At 42.3% G+C, this 10,000-nt stretch overlaps 2 protein-coding genes across 2 annotated transcripts in view; both read left to right on the plus strand.

The window, feature by feature from the left end:
• LOC141761238 (butyrophilin subfamily 3 member A2-like) overlaps positions 1-8,026 on the plus strand; it is a 19,050-nt gene extending 11,024 nt beyond the window's left edge. Inside the window, exons 6-7 of the mRNA XM_074624567.1 lie at positions 7,584-7,679; positions 7,880-8,026. Coding sequence (XP_074480668.1) covers positions 7,584-7,679; positions 7,880-8,026 — 243 coding nt within the window. The remainder of the gene's footprint in view (positions 1-7,583; positions 7,680-7,879) is intronic.
• Positions 1-10,000, plus strand: part of LOC141760941 (lamin-B3-like) — a 121,789-nt gene that overhangs the window by 80,097 nt on the left and 31,692 nt on the right. The window lies entirely within an intron of this gene.

The raw sequence follows: 10,000 nt of genomic DNA on the forward strand, positions 1-10,000 counted from the left end.
GCAAAGAGGGACATAATTGAAGCCATGAGGCTTCAAAATGACACATTGAGAGAGACGCTCAAGGAGCTCGCGGAGTTCGAGAAGAATCGTTAAACTTCAAAAGCTTTGGTTGAAGTCTTCGATGCACTGACGGCAGAGAAAGAGGCGCTTATCCAGAAAACTGATCTCAAACAAAGTATTCAGGACATGTGCAAAGACCTCCCGAATGAAATTAATAACAAGGTGACGGCATCAAAAAAACAACTCGTGGAGATCATCAAAAAGTACAACGATCTGAAAGTTCGGAAAGACTTTAGTCGATCAGGCAGAAGACTGAAAACCACTTCCCATCGACATAATAATATGAAATAAAATGCCTCTTTAATAATAATAATGAACAAATGCCTCTTCGTTAATGAACAAATGGTAACAGTAGACGCGGTTTAACGTAACGCAGAGGTAAGCAACCTATACTATCAAAAGAGCCATTTTAGGTCAAATACAATAAAACTAAAAAAAGAATCTGTTTGGAGCCGCAAAACATTTGAGCATTGTATTGAAGGTAACACGGCCTATTGAGTCTAATGCAGTGAGGACCCAGGTGCAAATGAGTGGCAGGACACGGAAGAAACATCTCATGCTGGCTTTTAAGAAAATCCAGTGTGCTTGTTCTGGAAATGTCTTTCAATGACTTTTTTTGTTGTCGAATCTGTCCATGCACGATTAAATTCCTCTATTTTCCTCCTAGACTTTTCTTTTTTGGGATTTAGAATCCATAGCTGGCCTTTTGAGCTACTGAGGTTGAGCAAAATTAAAGGATAAAGGATGACGCATATTTTGGTTGACTGAAATTATTTAAAAAAAATTAATCAGTGTATTTAGGCTACAGATTGTTTCAACTGCAGAATGTAAGAATCACCATAAACCTACAAGAATGATAAATAAAAATGTTAAAAATAACCATTTTTCATTTTTCATTTTTTGGGGGGGTTTTTGCCTAAAATGGCTCTTCTGATAGTAAAGGTTGCTGACCCCTGGTCTATATAAAAAGTGCCATGATTGCTTTGATTTGGCTAGATAAATAAAGCTGACTTTAATAATTTAACAATAATAATAATTGATTGAATCCCACCATATTGAAGGGCAGACCGCTGATCCGTGATAAGGAAGCAGAGACGTTAACGTATTTAACAGTTTCTCACCAAAATCTTTGGGAAAAGAAAAAATCGTAACGTTAACATAACACATTTTTTATCTGTTCAAAATGTACCTTACCAAACCTTTAAAAATGGGTAACAAATATATAGTTTCATTTTGTTAGTCAGTTTTGACACGGATAAACAAGAAAGCAAATTATTTAGCTCAGCATCAGTGTTAATTTTTGCGTAAAAGATATTGGTGGCGTTAAAATGTATTTGTGTTAACGCGTTATCGCATTAACTTTGACAGCCCTAGTTCAAGCAAAATCATGTTTTGTTTTTTTAACTAAACCAAGTAGTTTTGTTTTTGTTTCAATTTACGTTACAATTACGTTTTTAAAAATGTTTAAAAAACTTTTTTACCGTAAAATCACACCCAGAATTCGGACATTCAAATAAAATATAAGTAGTAAATTCAGATTCAGATTCAGACAATTTTATTGATCCCAAGAAGGGCAATTCAATTCACAGCTTACACTGTCACAAACACACAGACAACATCCAGACAAACATCCAAAATGTTACATGTCAATCACAGATCAGTAAAAATGACAAACAGAGGTCGGTGAAGGACAGCAGATAAGTTAATACAAATATATAATATATTATTAATATGTATAATATATCATATTATTATTAAATATATTATATATAAACTAAGACATGTCAAGACAAAAACAATTAAGGTAATTTTTAAAATAATTGTTCATTTATTTTTTGTTCAGCTCCTCACGAGCTGTTTATCTGTTGAATTTGTTGTTGTGGGAGGAAACCAGAGGACCTGGAGTAAACCCACAACAGAGAGGTGAAATTCACAATTCACACTCGGCTGTGAACCGATCCAGTGAGTGCTGGAGGTCACAGACCGATGATGCCAACAGGACCACATAATCTGCAAAAAGCCTTCTCCAAGTCCACAAAACACATGTAGACTGGATAGGCGTACTCCCAGGCCCCCTCCGGGATCCTTGCGAGAGTGAAGAGCTGGTCCGTTGTTCCACGGCCGGGACGGAATCCGCATTGTTCCTCTTCGATCCGAGGTTTGACTATCGGTCGAACCCTCCTTTCCAGCACCTTGGAGTAGACTTTACCAGGGAGGCTGAGTAGTGTGATACCCCTGTAATGGCACACACTCTCTGGTCCCCCTTTTTGAACAGGGGAATCACCACCCCGGTCTGCCGCTCCTTAGGCACAGTCACCGACTTCCACGCAATGTTGAAGAGACGTGTCATCCAAGACAGCCCCTCCTTTGCCTCCGTCACGGCAGTGGCTGCTGCTCTTCGGGCCTGTCGGTACCTTGCAACTGCCTCCGGAGTCCTGCGAGATAACACATCCCGGAAGGCCTCCTTCTTCAGTCGGACGGCTTCCCTGACCACCGGTGTCCACCACGGTGTTCGAGGGTATGACACAACTGTCATATTTCAGCTTTTTTTGTGAGAGGTAACCGGAGCACCGGGAGTAAATCCACAACAAAGAGGTGAGATGAGGTGAGAAATCATTTCATCCACATCAATACACCGTTATGGAGAGCACAAAAATGCTGAAACAAAAACATGACAGCACTGTCATGTTTTTGTTTCAGCATTTTTGTGGAAGGAAACCGGAGCCCCCGGAGTAAACCCACAACACAGCTCCTCACATGCTGTTCAGCAGCTGGATTTGTTGTTGTAGGATGTCACGCTCTCGGCTGATGTTCTCTTTCTCCGCGTTCGTCGCTTTGCACTGATCTTGTAAAGTTTCTTGTCTTCTCAACTTTTTATGGAGCATCCGGCTCTCTCGTCGAAGTGAATCATTTTGCTGTCTCATGGCATTTTTTTGCACCTTCAGCAAATGATGTGTGGCCTCCAATACTTTCTCACTTTGGAGTCTGCTGTAGAGCGCCTGGATCTCGTAGTCAACTAAGAGGTTTTGATCACGCACTAATTCATTTTCTTCTGCAAGGATAGCATTCCTGTCTTTCAAAGCGTCTTCCTTTGCAATCGTTTTCTGCAGCTCCTGAAGTTCTTTATGCAGGTTGCCATTTTGGTGAGTTCGAACCTTTTTCTCTGCTTTCATTGATTTATATTTTGCTTGCAAAGCAGTTTTGTTTATGACCTCCTCGTTGAGCTCCTGGATTTCTTCTTGGAGATTCTGATTGAACTCTCTCACGGCTTCTATCTCGTCTGCCACAGTTTGGCAATCGTCTTCAGGTTCGCCGATACATAGAAGCTTTGAGTAGAGCTTTCCACGTATTTTGAGAAGCTCTGTATTTCTGGTCGAGACGACTTTTTCTTCTGATTTAATGTGCCTGTTTTTCTTCTCCAAGTTTTCTTTGTTCTGGACCTTTCTTGTAATCGCCTGAACTTGTTGTTCGATGTTATCATTTTGTCTGCTCAATAAGTCCATGCTGCTCTTCCTCTCCTTCCACATGACTTCCCGAACTTTCAGTCCGTCATACTTTTTGGTTTGCTCCGTGAGTTGTTGTTTCAGTGCGTCACTTTGTTTTCTGAGGACCACATATGATGCTGTCACCGTGTTATCCATTTCCTGCAAAGACTTTTCATTACGGATGTCTTTGCGCACGTCCTGAATACGTTGTTGGAGTTCGTCGTTTACCTGGCTAATCGCCTCTTCCTCTGCCCGATGTGCAGCGAAGACTTCATCCAAAGCTTTCATAGTTTGACGATTCTTCTCGAGCTCCTCGAACTCCTCTCTCATTGTGTCATTTTGGAGCCTCATGGCTTCAATTGTGTCCCTCTTTGCATCACACCTTTCCTCCGAAGACAGCCTTTTGTGGAGCTCCTCAATCTCTTGCTGCAGAGCCTCATTTGCTCTCAGGTGCTCTGCTTTGTACAGCGTCAGCGTATTCTTTAGCTCCTGAATTTCTTGTCTCAAGTCTTTCTCAATGGCCTCTTTGGCCAAATTCAGAGCATTGCACTTTGCAATCAAACCTCTTTGAGTTTGGACATTTTCACGGAGCTCCATTAGTTCTTTTTCCTGACTCTCACGGTGTTGCAGGTCATCAGGTGGTTGGTCAACTGCTCCTCCTACTGCATTGTCTTGGTCAGTAATATCTGTCTGCTCTTGTTGGTCAACTCCTCCTACTGCATTGTCTTGGTCAGTAGGATCAGTCTGCTCTTGTTGGTCAACTCCTCCTACTGCATTGTCTTGGTCAGTAGGATCAGTCTGCTCTTGTTGGTCAACTGCTCCTCCTACTGCATGGTCTTGGTCAGTAGGATCATTGTCTTGGTCATTAGGATCAGTCTGCTCTTGTTGGTCAACTGCTCCTCCTACTGCATGGTCTTGGTCAGTAGGATCAGTCTGCTCTTGTTGGTCAACTGCTCCTCCTACTGCATGGTCTTGGTCAGTAGGATCAGTCTGCTCTTGTTGGTCAACTGCTCCTCCTACTGCATGGTCTTGGTCAGTAGGATCAGTCTGCTCTTGTTGGTCAACTGCTCCTCCTACTGCATGGTCTTGGTCAGTAGGATCATTGTCTTGGTCAGTAGGATCTGTCTGCTCTTGTTGGTCAACTGCTCCTCCTACTGCATGGTCTTGGTCAGTAATATCTGTCTGCTCTTGTTGGTCAACTCCTCCTACTGCATTGTCTTGGTCAGTAGGATCATTGTCTTGGTCATTAGGATCAGTCTGCTCTTGTTGGTCAACTGCTCCTCCTACTGCATTGTCTTGGTCAGTAGGATCAGTCTGCTCTTGTTGGTCGACTGCTCCTCCTACTGCATGGTCTTGGTCAGTAGGATCTGTCTGCTCTTGTTGGTCGACTGCTCCTCCTACTGCATTGTCTTGGTCAGTAGGATCTGTCTGCTCTTGTTGGTCAACTGCTCCTCCTACTGCATGGTCTTGGTCAGTAGGATCAGTCTGCTCTTGTTGGTCAACTGCTCCTCCTACTGCATGGTCTTGGTCAGTAGGATCAGTCTGCTCTTGTTGGTCAACTGCTCCTCCTACTGCATTGTCTTGGTCAGTAGGATCTGTCTGCTCTTGTTGGTCAACTGCTCCTCCTACTGCATTGTCTTGGTCAGTAGGATCTGTCTGCTCTTGTTGGTCAACTGCTCCTCCTACTGCATGGTCTTGGTCAGTAGGATCTGTCTGCTCTTGTTGATCAACTGCTCTTCCTACTACATTGTCTTGGTCAGTAGTATCTGTCTGCTCTTGGCTTGAAGCCATGCTCTCAATCTCTGTAGATACCGTGGAACCCATTTTCTGCTCTCTTAGAGTGCTGAAAGTACAGTTTTCTTAAGAGTGCTGAAAAAACAGTTTTAAAGTGTGTCCAATATTTGACCTACAGCTGCATTCACGGCTTCACAGCTTCCTTTGAAGCTGATGATGTCTTAAAGTTGTCCTTTAAGACATCATCAACAGTCTGATGATGTCATAAAGTACAGCTTTGACCAATAGTAAGCAATGTTGCCCTAGCAACAGCTTTAGACCATTATACAGTTTTGAACGTAAACATTCTAAATGTGTCTCGGTTGAGTTCCAGTCGCAGTGTATGTGAATGACATCAGCTGACAGGAAGCAAACATGGACCAAAGCTGTTGCCTAGCAACGCTATTTCGCTGAAATGCGCTAAAACGAAGCGTTCCAGGGAGTCCTCTGCAGCTAAAAGTTGAATCATTTACTTTCACTATAATTCTATGGAAAATGGGTACAAACGAGTCTCCCCTTTACAGACATGCTCACTTTATGATAACCACATGCAGTTTGGGGCAAGTCATAGTCAAGTCAGCTCACTGACACACTGACAGCTGTTGTTGCCTGTTGGGCTGCAGTTTGCCATGTTATGATTGGAGCATATTGTTTTATGCTAAATGCAGTACCTGTGAGGATTTTTTTAACAGTGTCGGTGTGAAACCATGTGTGGCACTAGACCCACGACACCAATCCCTCCGAACTCTCCGGAGGGTCAGGTTCCCTGCACCGGCCACACCACCGAACCATCTGCTCCATTTCTTCAGTGGTGTGACCTACTCACAGAAAAAAATATATATATGTAAGAAAATTGTCTGATCTTATGGGCTGGCATGCAAAGACTGTTAACAATAAGTAAACTACCGGTGGATGTCGTGGGTCCAGCAGGCGAAGACGAGGAGCTTGATGACAGGGTTGTTGTTCGGTCTTGAGAGTCTGTATAAATAAGAGACAAAGCCTTACATGTTTTGCTTACTCTTCATCATGGCTCATGATACCAACATGTTAAAATGTTGCTTTCTGTTTTACAGTTTATATAAAGCATTTACAGTGGGAGGGAGAGGAAGGAGCTTGGGACCCTCGGAGGCCTGCTGCGGTTGATGTTGAAGGCACTAAAGAATAATCCTATTTTATTATTACAACATTAAAATGCATACTCCTAATAATGTCTATACATCACAATAGTAAATCAATTTTGATATTTACATTAATTCAAATGTAAAATAGGTATGCTTTACCAGAGACTTGCTGACCAGGAGATGGGGGAAGGTGGTAATGTCCCTCAGCAGGCAGGCTCGCTGGTGTGTTGGTGGTGGCAGGCAGCCGGGGACCATGGGAGGCACAAGAGGCTGAGGGACCGGCGTTGGAAAGGCCGGAGCTGGTGGCTGGAGCAGCCCTGAGGGGCACTGTTTTTCTGCGGCTGGGGCGGGAGGTGGTGAGGAGCCTGAAATACTCCTCGATGGCCCCCCTCTTGGCACAGGATGCCCTCCCACGGTCAATGATGTCTGGGGTCCGGGCTGTAAGGCGATGGTGGTGCCGCTCCCTAAAGTTTATCCACCACGTCTGGCCAAGCGCGGTCTTAAGTGCGTCCTGGTGGCGGAGGTTGTATATGGCCAGAGCGTGGGCCAGGACCTGAGGCTTCGTCAGTGGAAACCCGTGACTGGCAGAATACAAACTGCTCAGACCGTAGAATCATTTAAGTCGCTGCTAAAGACTCACCTCTTCTCGCTGGCGTTTGATTAAGTTTATTAACTGTTGTGCTGCTGCTCTTTCACTGCTGTTATGTGCACATTATGGTCATTGTTTTTACTCCGTTCTTATTGTTGTTTGCTTTGTATTCATTTTTATTATGTACATTTTCAGCACTTTGGTCAACTGCGATTGTTTTTTAAACGTGCTATACAAATAAGGTTTGACTTGACATGATCTGAGCAAGTTGAGCAGCAAACAGGATTTGTGTTTCCAAAAGAACTAAGAAGAGAATAAGAGCAGTGATGACTGAGAGCTAACTTTAACTGATGTTCAGAGGTTCAAGAGAAATGGAACAGAAGAGACACGATTCAGACAAAGAGATGAAGATGTGAGCAAACGTTAGAGGAGATTAAAATAAGAGAAAAAGAGAGATGAGCCAGAAATGCAAAGAAAACATGTTGTATGGTATCTTCACTAATACAATAAAATCCTGTCTTGTATCATGTCTCTGTTCATCATCTCTCCTCTCAGTTTAAGAAGAAGAGATCTGAGCAGCAGCTCCAGGAGGAACAGCAGAAGGAGGTTCAGACCCTGAAAGAGGAGCTGCTGGAGACCAAGAAGAATGAGGTTCATCTTCACTTTAATAATATAACACATTGATTTCAGTCACGTTCTATATATCATCCATAGTGTAGATTAAACCTACAGTAGTTTCTGCAGGTTAAATACAAAATAAATTCATTCCAAGACCAGATCAAAACAAACTAATAATGAATAATTCAACATGTCTCTCATTGTCTCTCTCCACCTTGTCTCTGTCCTTCCAGATAGAAACTAAAAGAGCTGAGCTGCAGCAGCTCCATGAAGAGAAGAAGAGGAACGAGAACGAGCTGCAGAGCCTGAAGGAAGAGCTGGAGAACAAAGAGGTTCATGTCTTCATCTTCATCTCTCTATTATTAATACAGAATCAATAGAGACAGAGATAGATCAGGTTGAATGAGTTCTCTCATCTGAGCCTCTGACCTGCAGACAGACTCTCAACTCAACATTTCTGCTGTTTGAGGAACACTAGATGATCAAAGTGTTTACTGAGATCCACTTGACTGAATATGAAGCTACTTGTTCATATTGTACTCAGTGAAACTGAACCATCAGGTTGAATCATTACTCTCATGATTTAATGTGGTTCTCATGTGTCTCTTCATGTCCTCCTCCTTCCAGATGGAGAGAATTATAAACGCCTCTAGCAAGTCTATCATTCATTCTATGGTAAGTGGTCATCATAAAGGTACAATATATACAATACATTTATATCATATACAGTATTTATATATATATATATATATATATATATATATATATGAAGGAGGTCTCCTGATATAAAAATATCAGTAATCTGAGGAAACACAGAGTAAGTCCATTACTGTGATATATCCATTATTATGACTCATAGATTGTGAATGAGATCAGAGATAATCAGACTGGATTCATGAACAGATCAAACTGTGCAGCTCTGAAAGGTTTAATGAAAGCAGAAGAGCAGCAGAGAGGATCTGAACTTGGACAGTATATTATATACTGAGGGGAAACATTATGTTACCACCTGAAATAAAACTACAGGACACAACTCTGCTGCTGAAACGAGAGATGAGCTTTCTCACTGGTTATTCAACAGAAATCAGATGATTGGGGTTGATGGGTGATTGTATACGATGTTCAGTCACATGTCTTAATATGATCCAGGGAATCAGCAAGGAAAAACAGCTGAAGACGGAAGAAGTGGAGACACTGAAGAAGAAGTTGGAGAAACAACAGAAGGAATCAGACACCAACATTAAGGAGGTTCATATCTTTTCCTCAAAATATATACATATATTTATTTATTTTTTCTTCTTTTTATTAGCTTCTCCATCTGAGTCTAATATATATCTATATCTATATCTATATATATAGTCTCTCATCTTCTCTTTCCTCCCAGTTTAAAGAAAAAGCAGCTGAAGTCCAGCAGCTCCAGGATCAGATTCAGAGGATGGAGACCAACCTGCAGACCCTGATGGAGTCCAACAACATGGAGGTTCATCTCTCTACCTTATCTTTGCTGTATCTATTGATATATCTAGAGTAGCTCTCGTAGGACGAACCACTGTCAACATGTGATAGTTCAGTGTTGAGCAGGCTGGTTCACTGTGGAGGCAGAAATCACAAATCACTTAACTAAATAGAATCATTTTGTTCAGTTCAAAGATGCGTAATAACTGACTGTGGAGTTTGTTCACTTTTCTCCCAAGCTAAGCGGCTGCATCTCTGTCTACTAGTATTACTAGGGGCAGCCCAGTCTCATGGTAAAGCATGTAACAGACCCGCCTGTCTCCTGGAGGATAGCCTGTCAGTGTCAAGTTTTGCCTCGCTGAGGCGTGAATATTACACGCCTGCATGAAGGAGCAGTGTTTTATAGTGACGGTTGTAACGTGGAGTTTGTAGCATGTTGTGTCGTGACGGAAGTCTAACTGCAGAGCTATTTATATAGCTTATAAAGTTAGAAAGACCACTTATGGTGGGCGGGTAGGGAGGTCGGTGGGTACAACAAACACAGGACTCAAACGAGAGACCGGTGTTTTGTTCTGCATGTTACCTTAGTGACGTTTGTCACGTTTTCTCTTAACCTCTCCATTTGTCCTCAGTTGGAAAGAAGCCGAGCCGCTCCAGTCCGTTCTTCTTCCTCCGTGGTAAGTGGTAGTTTTCATGTCATGTGTTTTTCTGGTCAAACTGTTGAATCTGCAGAGTTTCTAATAGGAACAGCTGAGTGACCTCAACATTACTGAAAATGCAAAATTCACACAAATCAGACCATGAGATATATTTAATATTCATCATCACATTCCCTAATAAGAGACATGTCTCTCATCTTGTCTCTAATCTCTGTCTCCTCTCTCTCTTTCAGATTAAGT

Source organism: Sebastes fasciatus, chromosome 22, assembly GCF_043250625.1.
Source record: "Sebastes fasciatus isolate fSebFas1 chromosome 22, fSebFas1.pri, whole genome shotgun sequence".
In the NCBI taxonomy this organism is placed as follows: Eukaryota; Metazoa; Chordata; class Actinopteri; order Perciformes; family Sebastidae; genus Sebastes; species Sebastes fasciatus.